Below are 21,880 nucleotides of genomic sequence, written 5' to 3' on the forward strand. Positions count from 1 at the left end.
AAAAAAAATTTTTTTTAATTTAATTTTTTAAATTTACATCCAAGTTAGCATATAGTGCAACAGTGATTTCAGGAGTAGATTCCTTAATACCGCTTACCCATTTAGCCCATCCCCCCTCCCACAGCCCCTCCAGTAACCCTGTGTTTGTTCTCCATATTTAAGAGTCTCTTATGTTTTGTCCCCCTCCCTGTTTTTATATTATTTTTGCTTCCCTTCCCCTTGTGTTCATCTGTTCTGTGTCTTAAAGTCTTCAATGTCACATTGTTAATTTATAGTGAGAAACACTGGGGCTCCTGGCTGGCTGTCAGAAGACTTTTGATCTTGGGGTCGTGAATTCGAGCCCTGCATTGGGTGTAGAGATTACCTAAAATAAATAAAACTTGAAAATATATAGTGTGGGAACCTGGGTGGCTCAGTCATTAAGTATCTGATTTTGGCTCAGGTCATGATCTCACAGTTAGTGAGTTTGAGTCCCACATCAGATGAGCTCGTGCCTTGCTTCGGGTGAGCCCCACTTTCTCTCTCTCTCTCTCTCTCTCTCTCTCTCTCTCTCTCTCTCTCTCTCTCCCCCCCTCTTTCTCCCTCCCTCCCTCTCTCTCCCTCTCTCCCTCTCTCTCTCTCTCTCCCTCTCCTCTCTCTCTCTCTCTCTCTCTCCCTCTCTCTCTCTCTCTTTCCCCCCTCCTTCCCTCCCTCTCTCTCTCTCCCCCCTCCCTCCCTCTCTCTCTCTCTCCCTCCCTCTCTCTCTCTCCCTCCCTCTCTCTCTCTCTCCCCCTCCCTCTCCCTCCCTCTCTCTCTCTCCCTCTCTCCCCCTCCTCCCTCCCTCCCCCCCCCGCCCCTTAAAGGATTTTCTCTCTCTTTGCCCCTCACTTATGACCCCTCTCTCTCTTTCTCTCTCCCTCTCAACATATTAACATATATGTGTATATATATGTGTGTATACAAATATATATGTGTGTATACATATATATATACACACACACATATATATATACATATATATATATTGAGAAATGCTATCTTGAGGAAGACCAAATACTTGGGTTCAGGGATCAGGGCAGTGTTTCCTGTAAATCTCATATTTGAAGACAAAAGTTGAAGCAGAATACTACATGGTAGATATATGAAAATAACAGAAAGAGTAGGTGATCTTAGTAAAATGTAGTTAAACAAGTTTGAAGCATTTCTTTCATCTTTGGAGAGATCCTTGTCACGTAAACACATTCATGGTCTGGACACTTTCCACCTTCATAGTGCTAGAGTCACACTAAAAATGTTTGCCTCTGTGCTGCTTCTTTTTCTTTGCTTCTGTTACTGACCATCTGCCTGCGCATTGACCACTTCATCTGCCAAGCCATTCCTCTCTTTAAGGAGATCTTACAGGGGCACCTGGGTGGCTCAGTCGGTTGAGCGTCCAACTTTGCCTTGGGTCATGATCTTGAAGTTGACGAGTTTGAGCCCCGCGTCAGGCTCTGTGCTGACAGCTCCGGAGCCTGGAGCATGCTTCTGATTCTGTGTCTCCCTCTCTCTCTGCCTCTCCCCTGCTAATGCTGTCTCCCTCTGTCTCAAAAATGAAAATAAATAAATAAACATTAAAAAAAAAAAGGAGATCTTACATTGGTTATGTATATGATGATTCCATTATGAGATGGAGGGGATGGGGCTGACTATCTCAATTGTTGTGTTCATTTATTGCCTACATATATAACAATCCTTATACTTTTTAGGTACCGGGAAGCCAGTGTGGAAGTGATGGGGGTAATGTCTCGTTTTGCTGGGATTGAACGTGGCAGCATCGATGAGGCTTATGTAGACCTGACCAGTGCTGTACATGAGAGACTACAAAAGCTACAAGGTCAACCTATCTCGGCCGACTTGTTGCCAACCACCTACATTGAAGGGTTGCCCCAAGGCCCTACAACAGCAGAAGGGACTGATCAGAAAGGTACTTCCATAGCATCGTATTGCTTCTGCTTCCTGCCTTTGGAACCTGCTTTGCTTGGTCACGCTGATCCTTCTTGGATTGATTGAAAGGAAACTTACACTACAACCTGAATGAATCACAAGGACTGACAAGGAAGGATATACAAATTCTTTTATCTTTTCAGGTATATGGATGTTGAGAAGCTGTGAAATCTGTATGAAATCAAGTTTCTCTTTAGATATCACTAGAGCAGGTTAGAGTTATCAGTAGACTGAGCACTTCTGTCATTTGTAGGTTAACTTATACTGTTGTAACTTGGTTTCTTCATCATCTAAGTTTTTTAAGGGGGACCTCAAGGACAGGGAGTTGAGTCACTCAGAATTTCTGATCAATTTAGAGTGAAAAATATCAGTGGACTCTTCAGGGTCTCATTTTATTTTCCTTACTTTCACTTTCATAGTGATTTCCCCCTCCCTATCTAACTCTCCCTCTGGCACCCACTGATGTATTTGGTATATTTTCTTAAATTTGTATATGTCTTTATAAATTACACAGTGTTGCTTTATGTGTGTACTTTTAAAATTTGTGCTCTTTGGGGCGCCTGGGTGGCTCAGTCGGTTAAGCGTCCGACTTCGGCCCGGGTCACGATCTCGCAGTCCGTGAGTTCGAGCCCCACATCGGGCTCTGGGCTGATGGCTCGGAGCCTGGAGCCTGCTTCCGATTCTGTGTCTCCCTCTCTCTCTGCCCCTCCCCCGTTCATGCTCTGTCTCTCTCTGTCTCAAATATAAATAAATGTTAAAAAAAAAAAATTAAAAAAAAAAATTTGTGCTCTTTAATTATAAGATAGTATTATCTTATAGATTTCATTCTTACTTTACTAATTTTTTAATTTTAATTCCAGTATCATTAACATATAGTGTAGATTCCATTCCTTTTCTTAATTTTCCTTTAGTGGTGATTTTATAGGTCTTTCCATGTAGTTGTATTTATGTGTAATTGATTGCTTTTAATTACAGCATGATCCATGGTATGGATCTATGGTAGTTACAGACAATTCTCCTAGCTATTAATTCATTTGTTACTTTTAATTTTTTTTAATATTTATTTGATAAATGTCCTCATTCATCCTCTTTTGGACCTATGCAGAGGTTTTTCTGAAAATGTTGTCAGGAGTGGACTGCTAGGTCATAAGGCATACGCATACATTGTTTCACTAAATACTGCCAAATCATTCCCCAGAGTGGCTATCAATGGTTACCCCATGCCTGTAGTACACAAGAATTCCTGTTGCCCTCATCTTCTTGCCAGCAGCTGGTATTTTTGAATGGTTAAAAGTACTCACCAATATGATGGCTATAATAAGGTAGTATTTCATAAGGAGCTCCTGGCTGGCTCAGTCGGAAGAGCATGTGATGTGACGATTGATCTCAGGGTTGTGAGTTCAAGCCCCACATTGGGTGTAGAGATTACTAAAAATAAATAAATAAACTTAAAAAAAAGGCCTTTAAACAGCAAAGTGGTTCAACAAAGTGTAGCATAAACAAAGTTAATGGATGACAGATTTGGGATAAGTAGAAAAGTAAAAATATGAAATTTTATTTCATGTTTTCAGTTTGTTTAAATTTATATTTCTCTATTTACTAGTTGAGGTTGAGCGTTTCTTCGTATATTGCTAGTTTATACCTTTGTGAATTGCTTATTTATAATCTTTACCCAATTTATCATTGGATTTCCTGCCTTTTTTTTTTGCAAGAGTTCCTCATATATTGCAGTTATTAGTGTCTTGTCTATTTTTGACACTGCAAATATCTTCTCCCAAATCTGTCATCCATTAACTTTGTTTATGCTGTACTTTGTTGAACACGATTCTTTTAGTCCAACATTTTTTTCACCTTATCTTTTGTGCATCTTGAATCTTGTTTTAGATATCCATTTCTACTAGAAGTTCACAAAGACCTTTTCTACACTTCTGTTTGCCTTGTAATTTTTTTTAGGTCTTTTGGCCATATGGAGTTCAACCTTTTTATTTGATTTTATAAAAATCTTATTTATATTATTTAAAAAAAAATTTTTTTTTTTTTTTTTTTTTTTTTGAGAGAGAGCACAAGTGAATGAGGGGCAGAGAGAGAGAAAGAATCCCACAAGGTGCAGAGAGAGAGGGAGAGAGAGTGTGGAGCCCAGAGTGGGGCTCGAGCTCACCTGGAGCAGGACTCAAATTCACCCGAAGCGGGGCTCAAACTCACCTGATGTGGGGCTTGAACTCCTGAACCATGAGATCATGTCCTGAGCTGAAGTCAGACGCTTAATCGACTGAGCCACCATATAATAATATAATTACTATTATAATAATTTCCTGACAATTACGTATTAAATAATCCATTCTTTCTCAACTTCCCATGTAGAAGTGGGTCAGTTTCTGTAGTATCCCATTTGTCTCTCTGCTCCTGCTCCAGAAACACATTGTTTGTTTGTTTGTTTTTTTTACTCTTTGTAGTATGTTCTATTTGATAAGGATGTCCCTCTGCTTTTGCTTTCCAAACTTGTCTTACCTATACATGTATTTGTTATTCACTGTGCATTTTAGAATACAATAGTTGAATTCCTCAAAAAATCTTGATAGGATTACATTGAATTTATATATTTAGAGAGAATAGTTATGTTAATGTTAACTTTTGCCATCCGTAAACATATCACTGAATTTTTTAGGTCTTCAGTTGTGTCCCTTTTAATTATTATTTTTTTTTTTTAATTTTTTTTTTCAACGTTTATTTATTTTTGGGACAGAGAGAGACACAGCATGAACGGGGGAGAGGCAGAGAGAGAGGGAGACACAGAATCGGAAACAGGCTCCAGGCTCTGAGCCATCAGCCCAGAGCCTGACGCGGGGCTCGAACTCACGGACCGCGAGATCGTGACCTGGCTGAAGTCGGACGCTTAACCGACTGCGCCACCCAGGCGCCCCTAATTATTTTTTTTTAAGTTAAAATTATTTATTTTATCTGTTATAATATTTTTACTTCCTCTGAGATCTGGAATCCAGTATATTTTCTTTTTTTTCTCATCTGCACTTTTAATTGATGTAATACACATCAAGTGCACAAATTGTAAGTGCACCTTGGCTAATTTTCACAAAATAAACCCCCATTTGTAAGTAGCATCCAAATCAAAACCAAAACCAGAATCCTAAAAGGCACACCTGCCTACACTTCCAGACACTATCCATTCCTCTCCCCTTCCTACAGTAACCATTGTCCTTATTTCTATTTAGCTTATTTTTGAACTTTATAAAATTGAAATCATGCAATATATACTTGATTCTGGCCTCATTTGGTCAACATTGTGAGATTCATCCGTTCTGTTGTATGTAGTTGAGTTTGTTTACTTTCATTGCTGTGTAGTATTGAATTACATGAGTATATCACAAATTATCCATTCTATAATTGATGGATATTTGGGTTGTTTCCATTTTGGGGCTACTAAGAATAGTGCTGCTGTGAATATTCTTGTAAATGTCTTTTGGTGAACAAATGTATGATTTCTGTTGGGTATAGGACTAGAAGTGTTTAATTGTAGGATTTACCTAAAATCAGCTTTAGTTTGCTTATAGTCAGCTTTAGTAGGTACTTAACTGCCAAACAGTTACCCAAAATGGTTGTACCAATTTATTTACTTATTTTTTAAGTTTATTTGTTTGAGGGGCGCCTGGGTGGTTTGGTTGCTTAAGCATCCAACTTTGGCTCAGGTCATGATCTCACAGTTCGTGGGTTCGAGCCCCATATCGGGCTCTGTGCCAGCAGCTCAGAACCTGGGGCCTCCTTCAGATTCTGTCTCCCTCTCTCTGTGCCTGTCCCCCACTCGTGCTCTGTCTCTGTCTCTCAAAAAAATGAGTAAATGTTAAAGTTTATTTGTTTGAGAGAGACACAGCATGAGTGGGGGATGGGCAGAGAGAGAGAGAGGGAGAGAGAGAATCTCAAGCAGGCTCCACGCTGCCAGCACAGAGCTGGATGCAGGGCTCAAGCCCACAAACCCTGAGATCATGACCTGAGCTAAAACCAAGAGTCAGACGCTCAACCAACTGAGCCACCCAGGTGTCCCTGGTTGTACCAATTTATAATCTCACTAGTAGCATATATGAAAATTCCAGTTGTTTCACATGCTTTTCAGCACATGCTTTTTTTTTTTTTTTTTCTCTTTTGCATTTTAGCCATTTTGATGGGTGTGTAGTGATATCAGTGGTTTTAGTTTGTATGTCCCTGGTCTTAATGAAGTTGACCACCTTTAAATGTATTGACCATTTAGATATCTTCTTTCATTAAGTACCTCTTTAAATCATTTGCTCATTTTTTTTTGTTGGATTGTCTTATCTCCATCTATAGGACTTCTTTATATAATCTGAAATGAATCCTTTATTAAATATATTGCATATTTATTTGCATATATTATGATGTATTATTATATTGCATATAAATATATTGCAAATACCTTCTGGTCAGTGACTTGTTTTTCACTCTATCACTGGTGGCTTTTGATGAAACAGAAAGGTTCTTGATTTTAATTTGGTCCATGTATTTTTTTTTTGTTCTTTATGGACAATATTTTTTATGTCCTGTTTAAGAAATACTTACCTACCTCAAGGTTATGAAGCAATTCTGTTGTCTTTTCTAGAAGCTTTATTCTGCTTTTCATTTATAATCCATTGTGTGTGTGAGAGAGGGATCAAATTCCTTTTATTATGTGAGTATCCAATTATATCTTTATTAAAGCTTTATGTTTTTTATAAAGGTCTTGTGCATTCATTTGTTATGTTCATAAATGCTTTAATTTTTTATTGCTATTGTTTTACTTTTTTCTTTATTTTATACTTGGTAGATGTGTAGGGGAGTGATAAGTGATTTTTGTTTTTTTAAATTCAGCTTCATTTACCTATCTGACAAAAACTTTTGATATGTAGGCATATGTCAGAGATATTTTGTGTTTGGTTACAGACCATCCACAATAAAGCAAGTATCTCAGTAAATTGAGTCAAATTAATTTTTTTGGTTTCCTAGTGCATAGGGAAGTTTTGTTTACTATACTGTAATCTATTGGGGATACAATACCATTAGATCTTTAAGAAGAACATACCTTAATTTTAAAAAGCTTTATTGCTAAGAAATGCTAACCATCTGAGCTTTCAGGAAGTTACAATCACTGATTCCAGATCACCATAACAAATAAAACAATAATGAAAAAGTTTGAGATAATTGTGAGAATTACCAAAAAGTGATTTAGAGACACAAAGTGAGCAAATGCTGTTTGGAAAATGGTGCCAATAGATTTACTTGACAGGGTTGATACAAGTACTCAGTTTTTTAAAAAATGCAGTATCTATAAAGCACATTGAAGCAAGATACAATAAAACAAGGTATGCCTGTAATCTGCATGAAAATGCTTTTGATAAGTAAAATGTATTCAATGGTTAAAAATACTTTCTTAAATAAAGTAAAATTAAGGCAAGGCACCTGAATTGCTCAGTTAGTTGAGTGTCCAACTTCTGCTGAGGTCATGATCTCATGGTTCAAGGGTTCTGGCCCCACGAAGGGCTTTTCCGCTGACAGCATGGAGCCTGCTTCAGATTCTCTGTCTTCCTCTCTCTGCTTCTCCCCTGCTTGCACACACGCACGCACACACATGCACACACTCTCTCTCCCAAAAATAAACATTTAAAAAGATGCTCTTAAAAAATAAAATTAAGGCAATGAAAATTTGCTTTTGTGGTAATATTGGATTGTAATATTTCTAGATACCAGATCTAAGAGGATCTGGGTCTTAAATTTTTTTTTTTTTTTTTTTTTTTTGAGAGAGGGTGCAAGCGGGAAAGTCGCAAAGAGAGGGAGAGAGGAATCCCAAGCAGGCTCCACACAGTCAGTGCACAGAGCCTGACATGGGGCTCAAATTCATGAAACCATCAGGTCATAACCTGAGCTGAAGTCGGACACTTAACCAACTGAGCCACCGAGGCACCCCTGGGTCTTAAATGTTTTAAATCAGATATTATGAAACTTGAATTCAGCTGGATCTTACAGAACAAAACAATTGGCATTTAGAGGTTTTTTGAACAGGGTATCTACAGTTTTTCCTAGACATTTTCTAATACTTTTCATAATAGCTCTCTTCAAAACAGTGGATCTCCCCTTCATTTGTAACATGAACATTGGTACTTTTACAACTATTATTTTGTAACATTATTCTTGTAAGTGCTCTTTCAGTAAAACATTTTGAATGGTGGCCATTAACCAAAAGGAAACTGTCTGGATACCATATTATAGCAAGTTAGCTTCTGGGGCGGAGGACATTAAGGCAGTCTGTGATTACTTGTAGAAACAATACAGATTTTCCCAGAAAAAGGTCCAAGAGTGTTTAGCTTACTTCTGGTTAAAGTGGTGAATTTCCCACGGGTTCCATGTTTTAAAATGAGACATAAGATGTAAAGTTTCTTTTTGCTGTTGAACAGTTGTAGGATATGCCTTTAATATGTTGTATTGAAGGGCAGTAGTAGAACTGCTTGTTCTACTAGGGAAGCTTGTGAGAAAGACCATTAAGGAATTATAGCAGAGTTTATAAGCTGGAGGCTGCATATCCTTCAGTTCTTTCAGGGCAATACATGGACAATAAAAATTGTGCCACTTAAAGGAGGCAGAGTTATGGTACATAAACATTCGATGAAATATGTCCTGATTTTCTTTATTATTTTGGGACCTGAGTCAGAAATTTAACGGTCATAATAAGGAAGGTTTTTCTTTGGTCTTAACTTTGTGTACCACATCTTGCTGTGTGTCTAATGCTTTAAAACACTTGGAATTGGTTTATAATGGTTTAAGGCATTAAGTCTTTAAGGGTTTTTTGAGGGCTGTATCCCCTTTTGAAAAATTTTTGAAAGCTTGTTGACCCTTGCGTGCCTCAGAAAAATGCATATCTACACATAAGACAATTGTGTGTGCAGTTTTCAGGAGATTCACAGACCCTCTGAAACCCACATACCTCAGAATAAGACGTGTTATTACACATTATATTGGTATTTTTGGCTGCAACTCATTGTTAAAGAGCTCTCCGACTGAAGATGATGGTGTATACCTTCACTGGTGGAAAATGTTTACTTCAACTCAAATGGACATGTTCCTCTTTCTTCTATACCCATCTTTCTTACCTATGTACATTTTTATTAAAAATGCCAATGTTTATTTCTGTATGTCTTATGTATCTGTTGCCTTAGTGTGTCCAGTTTAAGTATTTAGTTTCCAGATGGAGTGATACCATTTTTTTATTTATAGTGCTCAGAACAGTATAATGTCTAGTAAATGGTTTATATTTCATATTGTATTCCTGAGTCTTCATATGATGTGTGCAACCAAAAAACTGGTAACAGAAATTAGCTTATCTAAGTGCATATAATCTTCCAGAAATTGTTTTTCATGGATGTGGCATATTTCAAACCTAGGAAAAGAAGCCAGGCGCTTGTGATATTTTGATAACTGAAGTTTCTGTTCAACTCTCCCATCCTGCCCCTTAATTCAAAGCTAGCAGTCCTGCTCAGCCATACTGCGTTTGCAACTTTGTATTTTCTGTTTCTGAAATAGTTACATGCATGGAAAGTTTAAGTGGTAGGATTACTTAAAGATAATACTCAAAAACTGCCAGAGTGAAAACTTTCCCTTCAGGGCCATTTTGGAACTAGTTTGTATTAGCTAAGGAATGCCTTAGTTTTCTCCTCCCTTTGGTCTTAATATATTTCATTTAAAGCATATATTGAACATGTTTTGAATGCCCAGGATGTGAAGCAGTTGGGTAATAGTACAAGAAATCATAAACCTTGGTGTGCCTGGGTGGCTCGGTTGAGCATCCATTCCAACTCTAGATTTTGGCTCAGGTCATGATCCCAGGGTCGTGGGAGTGAGCCCTGTAATAGCTCCATGCTGAGCGTGGAGCCTGCTTAAGATTCTCCTCTCTCTCTCTCTCACTCACTCTCTCTCTCTCTCTGCCCCTCTCCCTTACTTGCATACACTCTCTCTAAAATAAAAATAAATAAAATTATAAACCCTTTTTAATGATGAGAGTTGCAGGGGTTGGTGGGACCCCCTGCTGGCTTTGAAGAAGTAAGCTGCTATGTTGTGAGAGGGCCTTTGGAGAAGGCCCTCATGGCTAGGCTCTGATATTGGCCCACTGCTGACAGCCAGAAAGAAAATGGAAACCAAATTCTACCAACAACCAGAGGGAGCTTGGAAGACACCAATCAGCTCATAGCACAGAGGAGGGCATACTTATTATCAGTGCAGGAACTTCTCTTTTGTAGTTTTGGTTTCTGGAGTTGTGGAGTCTAGGTAGAGGTTTATCAGTTTAACCCCAAGTTTTGGCACAAGTCATCAGTGCTCAGTCTTCTGTTCATCATTGCACTGGAGGTACAAGATGGTGTAATCAGAACAGAAGAGGGAATAAAAGCTAATTCAGATGTGAAAGAAGAGGTAAACTTTGTTTGTAGGTGTCATGACCGTGTTTGTAGAAAATCCTAAAGGATCTACACCCCGCCCTAAAAAAATACAGTAAGTGAGATTAGCAAGGTTGCAGGTGACAAAGTCAGTATGCAAAAATCAATAGCAATTCTATACACTAAAATTTTAGATGAGAATTTGAAATTTAAAAGCAATGTTATTTGCAATAGCATTACAATTACGAAATTATTAGAAATATATATGTGAAGGGACGCCTGAGTGGCTCAGTTAGTTAAACGTCTGACTTCAGCTCAGGTCATGATCTCACGGTTCGTGAGTTTGAGCCCCGTGTCAGGCTGGAACAGCCTGGAGTCTGCTTCAGATTCTGTGTCTCCCTCTCTCTGCTCTTCCACCTCTCATGCACTCTCTCTCAAAAATGAATACTTAAAAAAAAATATATATATATATGTATATGAATATGTACTGTGAAATGTATATATATATATATATATACACACACATATATGTATATACGTATATATGAAAAACTAGTTCAGTGAAAACTACAAAACATTCCTGAGAAAGTAAAAAAGACGAAATCAATGGAGAGACATACCATGCTCATGGATCAAAAGACTAAATAGTAAATATTAGAGCTCAAGTCTCCCCACATTGACCTAGAGATTCATTGTTTTCCCTTCTAGAATCTCAGCAGGATTTTGTAGAAATTGACAAACTGATTTGAAAATCTGTATGAAAATGCAAAGGATGTGGGGATAGCCAAACAACTTTGAAAAAGAACTAAGTTGGAAGACTTAAACACTACCTGGTTTTAAAAGTTATTAGGGGCACCTGGGTGGCACAGTCGGTTAAGCATCCGACTCTTGATTTTGGCTCATGATCTCACAGTTCATGGGACTGAGCCCTGGGTCAGGCTGTGCACTGACATCATGGAGCCTGCTTGGGATTCTTGCTATCTGCCCCTTCCCCACGTGTGTGTGTGTGTGTGTGTGTGTGTGTGTGTGTGTTTCTCTCTCTCAAAATAAATAAACTTAAAAAATATTTAATTATAACCTTATAGTAACTAGGGCAGTGTAGTATTGGTGTAAGAGGAGACAGATCAATGGTACAGAATAGGAAGTGTGCAAACAGATCCCCACAGTTTTGGTCAGTTGGTTTCCACAAAGCTACCCAGATAATTCAATAGGAAAGGAAAGTCTTTCAGTTCTAGTGGGCATTTTATACCAAAAACTGCCTGAATCTTTTCCCCCTAGTCCACTTTAGTGTATCAGAGAAAAACCAAAGTTGTATAGATTTTTACCAACTAGAGAAGGAAACAAATGCTGCTTATCTTCTGTCGCCCTTTTCAACTGACATGGATGTAGAGTGACAGGATTGTAACATTACTTAATCCGGGAGAGCAATAATGAAATCTAAAGCAGAGAAAATTTAGCTCTACTAGTTGAGAAAAGAGTCCAGAAAATCTCACAATTTCAATAAATTCATATTTTTTGTTTCCCAAACAATAATAGGCGGTTTATTTATTTTTAATGTTTATTTTTGAAAGAGAAAGAGACAGAAAGCTCATATAAGCAGGAGAGGAGCAGAGAGAGGGAGACAGAGGATCCAAAGTGAGCTCCGTGCTGACAACAGAGAGCCCGATTCGGGACTCGAACCCACCAACTGTGAGATCATGACCTGGGTAGAAGTCAGACACTCAACTGACTGAGCCACCCAGGTGCCCCTATAATAAGTGGTTTTATTTTTTATTTTTTGTTTGTTTATTTTTTATTTTTTGTTAAAATTTTTAATGTTTATTTTTGAGAGAGACAGAGTGTGAGCCAAGGAGGGGCAGAAAGAGAGGGAAACACAGAATTGGAAGCAGATTCCAGGCTCTGAGCTGTCAGCACAGAGCCCAACATGGGGCTTGAGTTCACAAATTGTGAGATCATGACCTGAGCCAAAGTCGGATGCTTAACCGACGGAGCCGCCCAGGCACCCCTATAATAGGTGGTTTTATTTTTTTTTTATTTTATTTTTTTTATTTTTTTTTCAACGTTTATTTATTTTTGGGACAGAGAGAGACAGAGCATGAACGGGGGAGGGGCAGAGAGAGAGGGAGACACAGAATCGGAAACAGGCTCCAGGCTCCGAGCCATCAGCCCAGAGCCTGACGCGGGGCTCGAACTCCCGGACCGCGAGATCGTGACCTGGCTGAAGTCGGACGCTTAACCGACTGCGCCACCCAGGCGCCCCATATAATAGGTGGTTTTAAAAGAAGGATTAGATTTGGGGGCACCTAGGTGGCTCCATCAGTTAAGCCTCCAACTTTAGCTCAGGTCATGATTTCATGGTTCATGGGTTTGAACCCTGCATGGGGCTCTGTGCTGACAGCTCAGAGCCTGGAACCTGCTTTGGATTCTGTGTCTCCCTCTCTCTCTGCCCCTCTGGGCTCGTTGCTCTGTCTCTCTCTCTCTCAAAAATGAATAAAACATTAAAATTTAATTCTTAAAGGATTAAAGATTATATATATGTACGCATCTATATGTGTACATATATATACATATATATATATATGTATATAAAACCTCACAATCCTATGAGGTACAGTACTATGTTCGTATCACAGACAACAAAACTGGATCTTAGAAAATTATAGAACTTGCTCAACGTCCCATAGTAAGTTCAAAAGCCAGTATTTGAACACTGCCTGACTGCAAAATATTCTTTTAACAATTATGCTATATGTGTTACAGATAAGAGCTAAAACACTTTAGGGGTTCCTGGGTGGTACAGTTGGTTGAGCATCTGACTTTGGTCCAGGCCATGATCTCCTGGTTCATGGGTTCAATCCCCTATCGGGCTTTGTGCTGACAGCGCGGAGCCCACTTCGGATTCTCTGTCTCCCCCCTCTCTGCCCCTCCCCCGTCTCAAAAATAAATAAGCATTTTTAAAAAGTTCTAAAGGACATTAGTGGGGCACCCCAAAGTTAGCTAGAATAGCTGGAGAAGACCACATGATACATGAGACTTGAATAAGCCCTCAAGTATAGATAAGATTTATTTAAGCAAAGGGGAGAACAGAGTTAAGAAGTGAGAACAGGGAAATAGAATAAACATTGGATATTCAGGAAATTGTAAGGATATAATAAATTTGGGATTAGTGGAAGATGAATTGAAAAGGCCAGATGGTCTTCAATGCCAGTTTTTAGAGTTGGTGCTTTATTCTGTAGGTATGAGAGAGCTAACAGTTTTCAACAGGGGATAAGATGGATAACATTGGTATTTGAGAACATTTCATTCATGGGTATTGTGTAAAATGCATTTAGGGAGAGGGTGGTTTAGGAGTTAAGGTGGTCTGGGAAAGAATGAAGAAAACCTGAATAAAATAGGGTGGGTGGATATGCGAATTGTTTTAAAGTGGGTTTCGTTGACTAAATGGGGAATGAAAGCAAAAGGAAGCCAATATTATTTAACCTTCAAACCTTTAATAGAAATAGGGAGTTGTTGGGGTGCCTGGGTGGCTCAGTCGGTTAAGCATCCAACTTCAGCTTGGGTCATGATCTTGCAGTTCGTGAGTTCGAGCCCCACGTCAGGCTCTGTGCTGGCAGCTCAGAGCCTGGAGCCTGCTTCAGATCCTGTGTCTTCCTCTCTCTCTGTCCCTCCGCTACTCACTCTCTGTCTCTCTCCAAAATAAATAAACATTAACAAAATTAAAAATATGGTTATTTAAAAAAGGGAGTTGTTTGGGAAAGGGAATCTTTGAGAAGGAAGATATAATAAAGGTTGATTTTAGTTATTTTTAGAAAATTTAGGGGCGCCTGGGTGGCGCAGTCGGTTAAGCGTCCGACTTCAGCCAGGTCATGATCTCGCGGTCTGTGAGTTCGAGCCCCGCGTCGGGCTCTGGGCTGATGGCTCGGAGCCTGGAGCCTGTTTCCGATTCTGTGTCTCCCTCTCTCTCTGCCCCTCCCCCGTTCATGCTCTGTCTCTCTCTGTCCCAAAAATAAATAAAAAACGTTGAAAAAAAATTAAAAAAAAAAAAGAAAATTTAGTGAACTATAGTTTGAAACTATAATGAAGGCCCCAGTGAGGGGCCTCAACTCATGAACCATGAGACCATGATGTGAGTCGAAGTCGAATGCTTAAATGACTGAGTCACCCAGGCACCCCTCATTACTGTCTCTTTAAACCAGCATTCCTAGGGCACCCTGGTGGCTCTTTTGGTTAAGGGTCCAACTCTTGGTTTTGGCTTAGGTCATGATCTCATCGTTTGTGGAATGGAGCCCTGTGTCAGGCTCTGTGCTGACAGCATGGAGCCTGCTTGGATTCTCTCTCTCTCTCTCTCTCTCTCTCTCTCTGCCCCTCCCCCACTCACTCTCAAAATAAACTTAAAAAAAAAAAGAAATATTTAGGAGTGCCTGGGTGACTCGGTTAAGTATCCAACTTTGGTTAAGGTCATGATCTCGCGGTTTGTGGGTTTGAGCCCCATGTGGGGCTCTGTGCTGACGACAGCACGGAGCCTGGAGCCTGCTTTGGATTCTGTGTCTCCCTCTCTCTCTGCCCCTCCCCCACTCATGCTCTGTCTCTCAAAAAATGATAAACATTTAAAACAATTTTTTAAATAAGTAAATAAATAAACCAGCCTGTCTGCATTTTCTATATACCTACCTCCCTTGTTATATATAATCATTTTTTAGGCTTTTCTCAAAACTGACTAGTTGAAAATTGGATAGTAAGATATTTTCAAGGCCCTGAGTCCAAAGCTATATCTAATTTCAATAGCTTATCAGAAGAATAAAACTAGTGTTTCTGATTGGATTTTAGTTACTCATCAGGAGAACCAGTCTCCAAAAATATATAAATACATTTATTTTAAAGTGTGAGTTAATTCTGAATATTTTCTAATTAAATAACAGGATTCTTGGGGGTGTGCAAGGGAAAGTTGGAGGAAGAAAATTCCAGAAAACCAGAGTGAGAAAACAGATGTACTTTTAAATCAATGATCATGAAAGACAATATGAATATACAATATGTGTTGCATATTAGAACTATAAGGTTCAGCCTATGCTGAAGCTAAGGCTGCTGGAATTGATAGGAAGGAGAAATTGATCTCTTAAGTACTGAGAAATCTTGTAAATGACTGCCATTTTGTGTGTGTGTGTGTGTGTGAAAATGTATATTCTTAAAGTACCCTGAAATTGAAGCATTTTTCTATTAGATAACACAAATAAAATCCTGACTCTAAAAAAAAAAATGTCTAAATACAACCTTTCAATTTTTCAGAGGAGATGCGAAAACAAGGCTTATTTCAATGGCTTGATTCTCTTCAGACTGATAACACCACCTCTCCGGACCTGCAGCTCACTGTTGGAGCAGTGATTGTGGAGGAAATGAGAGCAGCCATAGAGAGGGAGACGGGCTTTCAGTGTTCAGCTGGAATTTCACACAATAAGGTGAAGGCTAATTATAGGTTTCAAGGCGAAACATAGATATCTGCAGTTAAATACAGCAAGGATGGATATGACTGGGACATTTAAATCATTACATGTACACTTTGAAATGGGCTTCTATTTAAAATTCATTTTGAGGACCAAATAAATGCGTTCGTAATTCCTTAACAAGGGAAATGTCATTAAACATGCACTTTCCTAAGAAGCAGGCTGAAAAGTTTGCAGAAAATGCTTATACAGTTGTATCCAAAAGATTTCCTTAATGACTGAACTATCTGTGGAAAGGAGGAGGTTAGTCTTTGCATTTTATATGTGAACCTATTTCTTTTCACTTGCTGAATATCCCTGAATTATCTCATTTCCTTTGTGGAATTGCCTGAGTATTTTCTGCTTTTGCCTATTTCCTCCTTTCTAATGAGAACAATAAGAGAGATGGAATAGTAAAATTTTATTAGTTTGGACCCCTATTTTGATTTAGAGAATAGACAATTGTCAATCATATAGGGGCAGAATAACTGGTTTTCTTTTTAAAGTGCTGTGAGGGTCTGGAATCTTTGTCCCCTTCTGACGAGGCTCAATAATTGGGCAGTGGCTGATTATCCCTGGTTACTACCTTTTCCCCCTTCCTCCAAGAAGAGGAAAGTTGCCAAACTATCCCACAGAGTTTTAGAGGTTTCTTCCGGTTGAGTGAAGGGAGGGGAAACAAAAGTCCCATTGTAGTAATTTGAACAAGACTAAATGTTGCCTAGTAGAAGTTCTAGAGAATCTCTCCAGTGAATTTAAAGCATGATTTTATACTTTTCCTACCAATTATAATTTGTGAACTGATACCACTGAAGCACCTTATTCTTTCAAAAGAGTTCTCAGGGACTTAAGGTTTGGGTTTTTTTGTTTTGTTGTTTCCCCCCCCCCCCCCCCATTTTGAAGCCTTGTTTCTAGTAGAAGATGTTTGCTATTGGAGGATGATTTTTGAGATCTCTATCACAGATACTTGAATTATGGTAATCTGTGTTAAATCTAGGACTCAAAATGGATTAACCATTAATCAAGAAATGTAAATCAGGGGCACATGGGTGGCTCAGTCGGTTAAGCGTCCGACTTCGGCTCAGGTCATGATCTCATCGTTTGTGGGTTTGAGCCCTGCATCTGGCTCTGTGCTACAGCTTGGAGCCTGGAGCCTGCTTCGGATTCTCTGTCTCCCTCTCCCTCTGCCCCTCGCCCACTTGTGCTCTGTCTCTGTCTCTCTCTGTCTCTCAAAAATAAATAAACATTAAAAAAAATTTTTTTTAAAGAAATGTAGATCAATGTGGTAGGGTAAAACAGGTTTGTTTCAGCATTTTCATATGCACATGCCTAGAAATGCACCTTATGTAAGTGTCCTCTGCAGCTTCTCTGGGCTTTTTCCCCTCTTGAAGTGGGAGAACCTTAAGGAATTGATGGGAATGGAAAAAAAAAAAAAAAAACGACCAAAGGGAAACTGAGAATAAATGTGGAAAGAACAATGAGGATGATGATAGTGGGTCATAGTTTCCACTGAGGATGTTGTGGGACACCAAGGTTTAGAGATGTCTTGAGTTTCTGGTTTTGTTTTTGTTTTTAATGTGGAAACCATTAGTAACAGCCCTTAAGCTGTGCCTGTGTTTTTATGTGTATGTTAATATTCACCAGCTCTCTGTGTGGGTGAGGTTGACAGTTACGAAGTTTTTATGCTTTCCATGCTCCAGGTCCTGGCAAAACTGGCCTGTGGACTTAACAAGCCCAACCGCCAGACCCTGGTCTCACATGGGTCAGTCCCACAGCTCTTCAGTCAAATGCCTATCTACAAAATGTAAGTATTCAGGGAGTACCTTCAGTGTCGCTCATGTACTTGTGAAAGCACTCTGGTTTCTTCTGTCCCTTATGAGAGATTGGAGCAAGAAAATGTAGGTAACCAGGAAGGTAGAAGAGAGAGAACACGGGAAATTTTGAAAAACACAGACTTTTTTTCCTAATGAGCCTTCAATTCTGGATTATCTATGGAAGTTACTTAATCCTGAATTTTAAAAAATGAACTGATTTTTAGCTGTGTCTTTAATTTCCTTCTAGCCTTTTTGTTCAAGTCTGTTACTAAATAACAAAACCAATAGGAATTTTACTTCTTTTTTTTCTTCTAATATCATCCCGAGGTGTTCAGGGCTACCAAACTGCTCCCAAAGTAGGTATGAGAGAAAAATCCAAATAAACGAATAACTAGGCTGTGCATACCAATTGTGTGTCCTTGATAAGGGCTTACACTATTGTTGAAGGGACAAGATGAAGGGACAAGACAGTTCAAAGGAACAGTGAAAGTGCTATTAAGACTGTACATGAATATTTGCTAAATGAGTTATACAGGTAGTTATCAGAGTTCAGAGAAGAGAAATCTGAGAAACATTTATGAAAACTGCATGAGATTTTGCCAGATGATAATTGAAGAGCAATTCTGATTTTGATAATGTTTTGAACAGAAAGGGGGGAAAGTATAAGGTATTTGTGGTGAGCTGGGACATAAACCAGGTTAACTGGACCATGTTGGAGAAGATAAGTGATAGAAATAGGACTGAAAAGGTAGGTTGAAGACATATTATAGGAAGCTTTACAGGCAAAGCTTAAGACTTTTTATTATATTCTTTTTTTTTTTATTTTTTTATTTATTTTTGGGACAGAGAGAGACAGAGCATGAACGGGGGAGGGGCAGAGAGAGAGGGAGACACAGAATCGGAAACAGGCTCCAGGCTCTGAGCCATCAGCCCAGAGCCTGACGCGGGGCTCGAACTCCCGGACCGCGAGATCGTGACCTGGCTGAAGTCGGACGCTTAACCGACTGCGCCACCCAGGCGCCCCATTATATTCTTAAATATAAAAGGTTTTAGTCATGAAAAAGATTTGTCTTGGGGTTGGAATTTTAATCCCTAAATGGGACAGTAGATCCTGTAAAAGTGAAAAATTTTTATACAGTTGACTTTGATAACTAATCAATGACTTTAACCTTTTGTTTATGCTATTGTTAATCTTCCCAGGTCCTAACTCCCAGAGTATTTGAATCATCTAGTCTTATACTAGGAAATTAATAGTTTACAGGAGCAGTACGTGCTCTCATTGTCCCTGAACCCTGTGGAGAGCTACTTACAGAAGCAAAATTTCTTATGTCTGCTGATAACCAGATATTTATGATGTGACCTATAAATTCTTTGTCTTGTTAGCCGTAATCTTGGAGGAAAGCTAGGGGCCTCTGTCATTGAAATCCTGGGGGTGGAATACATGGGTGAACTGACCCAGTTCACTGAATCCCAGCTCCAGAGTCATTTTGGGGAGAAGAATGGGTAAGTGATTCCTAATGTTTTTCAATCATGACCTGTATGGAGATGCTAAAGTCAAACACAGACAAAAGCATCCAGTAAAATTTAGACCTATCTTTAACATTTGTTCCTTGAGATAATTTCTTTGGTTCTTTTGCTTTGAAATGTTAGGTCACTGTGGCCTGTCATTCTAGAGTAGTTTTTCATTTACCTAAGTAGGTTGATAGGCTTGGATATTTAGAGCATTTCCGTGTGCTGAAATGCTGGTAATTCCTTTAAAACCTTTTTTTAAATGTTTATCTTGAGGTGTGGGAGGAGGGGCAGAGAGAGAAGGAGACAGAGGATCCAAGGCAGGCTCTGCACTGACAGCAGCGAGCCCAATGTGGGGCTCAAACCCATGAACTGGAAGATCACGGCCTAAGCGGAAGTCAGACACTTAACCACCTGAGCCACCCAGGCACCCCTCCCTTAAAATCTTTGTATTTAGACTTATACCAAAAAACTTGGGGATATGAATCAGTGGCTTGCTCAGCACTTTTCCAAAAATACAAATGATGAGTTGGCTTTAAAAAGCACAACCAGTATCCCTCTCCTTGGCAATATATTCCACTAGCATTCATTGGGAAGGGCAGGGATTCTGTCAGAGGTGAAGTATACTTAATTCTGGACAAATTTTTCCATTTCTATGAAGGAGACAAAAAGGTAGTGCAATGTAGGCATTTTATTTTAACAAGAATTATCATTTGCTTTCACCTTAAACTTTTTTCCCCTGCTTTTATTAGATCTTGGCTATATGCCATGTGTCGTGGGATTGAACATGATCCAGTTAGACCCAGAAAAATACCTAAAACCATTGGCTGCAGCAAGAACTTCCCAGGAAAGACAGCTCTGACTACTCGGGAACAGGTAGGCAAGCATTCTTGAGAGAACATTGCCTCTTTTGAGGGGGTTAGTGGGTAGGTTTGGGTAACTGCAGAACGTTTAGTAAGTTAGACGGGGCCATTCTGTTGTAAAGTATGAAGTTCTTTTTTTGTGTTGAAAATGGACTAAACTTATTATTTTTTCCATGATTTATTTTTTCTATCCAAAAAGAAATAAGATGAAACTGACTGAAATTTGAAATGGAATTACTCATTTTTTTGGTAGATGATAACTTGGAAGGCCTGGGATATTATGCCTCAAGCTTGTGTGTTATTTTTTTTCTCAGAGCTGGAACATGCCTGAAGTTCACCTGACGGCATTCCAGCAGGAAAAGAAAATGAGAATCTTGAGCTAAGGCAGGTCAGAGTACTGAAGATTTCTATGATCTGTGATCTCTTGGTTATAGGGGAGACATTATTGCACACTTACATTTGTGGGAGAATTGAACAAATCCTCCATCTCGTACTATAATAAACCTAGAATTTTTAAATGAAAGATTAAAGTCTCAACACTTTTTTAGGTACAGTGGTGGCTTTTGCAATTAGCCCAGGAACTAGAGGAGAGACTAACCAAGGACCGAAATGATGTAAGACTTTCTTTCTTTATTCTTGGGGTGAGTTTGGGGATTTAAATACCAGTTGTTGTGTATCTTAAGGAGTAGAAACAAAGATACAAAAAGATACCAGACTAGGAAGTTTTAAGAAATCTTTTGGGGCTCCTGTGTGGCTCAGTTGGGTGAGCGTCCGCCTTCAGCTCAGGTCATGATCTCACAGTTTGTGAGTTTGAGCCCTGCATCAGGCTCTGTGCTGACAGCTCAGAGCCTGGAGCCTGTTTCAGATTCTGTGTCTCCCTCTCTCTCTCTCTCTCTCTGCCCTGCTCCTGCTCTGTCTCTCTCTCTCAAAAATAAAAAAAATTAAAAAAAATCTTTTTTCTTTCATAAAACTCAGCACAAGATCTGAGTACCCCATCTCCCTCGTTGCCATTTGCCTCTACTCTTTTGTATATTCCTTATTTAACCCCTCCTACAATCCTGAATATACAGTGGATCTTCATCAGAGTACAAAGCCATTAAATAAGACACTCAGGGATTAGACTGTAAATTATTGGAACTTGCAGTCCACGTGACAAAGTAGTGCTGGCAGTTTTAGAGACAGCGCATGAAGTCAAAGACTTGACATCTGATTAGTTTCTTTATCCTCTCCTTTAAATCAAATAGCTTTATTGATATTTTACATACCATAAAATTCACCCATTTACAGTACACAGCTCAGTGGTTTTAGGACATTCCAGAGTTGTTCAGCTATTCCACAATCAATTTGAGAACATGTCATCACCCAGAAAAGAGATCTATACCCATTAGCAGTTACTTAGCCCTAGGAAACTGTTGTTGTGCTTTATCTTCATACACTTCTTCAGGACATTTTATATAAGTGGAAGAATGCAGTATGTGGCCTTTTGACTTGCTTGAAATCTTTTGGTTAACATATTTTCAAGGTTCACTCATACTGTAACATGTATCAGTATCTTTTTCCCTTTTATGAATGAACAATTTCTATTATATGGATATATTTTGTTTATCCATTCATCAGTGAGTGAAAATTTGAGTTGTTCCTACTTCTTGGCTGTTACGAACAATGTTGCTGTGAACATGCATGTATAGATTTTTGGGTAGATATGTTTCATTTCTCTTGGGTAAATGCCTAGGATTAGAATTGCTGGTTCACATGGTAACTATGTTTAGCATTTTGAGGAGCTATCAGACTTACACTCCTAGCAGTGTAAAATTAATTTTACTATCTTTGTTACT

General features: G+C 39.0%; 1 protein-coding gene and 1 long non-coding RNA gene across 3 annotated transcripts in view; one reads left to right on the forward strand and one right to left on the reverse strand.

Moving 5' to 3' along the window:
• The window catches only part of LOC115513988, an 11,889-nt gene extending 8,354 nt beyond the window's left edge, over window positions 1-3,535 (reverse strand). Inside the window, exon 1 of the long non-coding RNA XR_003968849.1 lies at window positions 3,264-3,535. This is a non-coding gene — a long non-coding RNA (uncharacterized LOC115513988). The remainder of the gene's footprint in view (window positions 1-3,263) is intronic.
• Window positions 1-21,880, forward strand: part of POLH (DNA polymerase eta) — a 40,825-nt gene that overhangs the window by 10,910 nt on the left and 8,035 nt on the right. The window contains exons 4-9 of one of the 2 annotated variants that reach the window (XM_030315593.2): window positions 1,725-1,942; window positions 15,669-15,838; window positions 17,560-17,663; window positions 19,057-19,176; window positions 19,935-20,058; window positions 20,594-20,659. In XM_030315593.2, coding sequence (XP_030171453.1) covers window positions 1,725-1,942; window positions 15,669-15,838; window positions 17,560-17,663; window positions 19,057-19,176; window positions 19,935-20,058; window positions 20,594-20,659 — 802 coding nt within the window. The remainder of the gene's footprint in view (window positions 1-1,724; window positions 1,943-15,668; window positions 15,839-17,559; window positions 17,664-19,056; window positions 19,177-19,934; window positions 20,059-20,593; window positions 20,660-21,880) is intronic. The other variant, XM_030315595.1, reaches the window with a different exon arrangement.

Source organism: Lynx canadensis, chromosome B2 (assembly GCF_007474595.2).
Source record: "Lynx canadensis isolate LIC74 chromosome B2, mLynCan4.pri.v2, whole genome shotgun sequence".
Lineage (NCBI taxonomy): Eukaryota > Metazoa > Chordata > Mammalia > Carnivora > Felidae > Lynx > Lynx canadensis.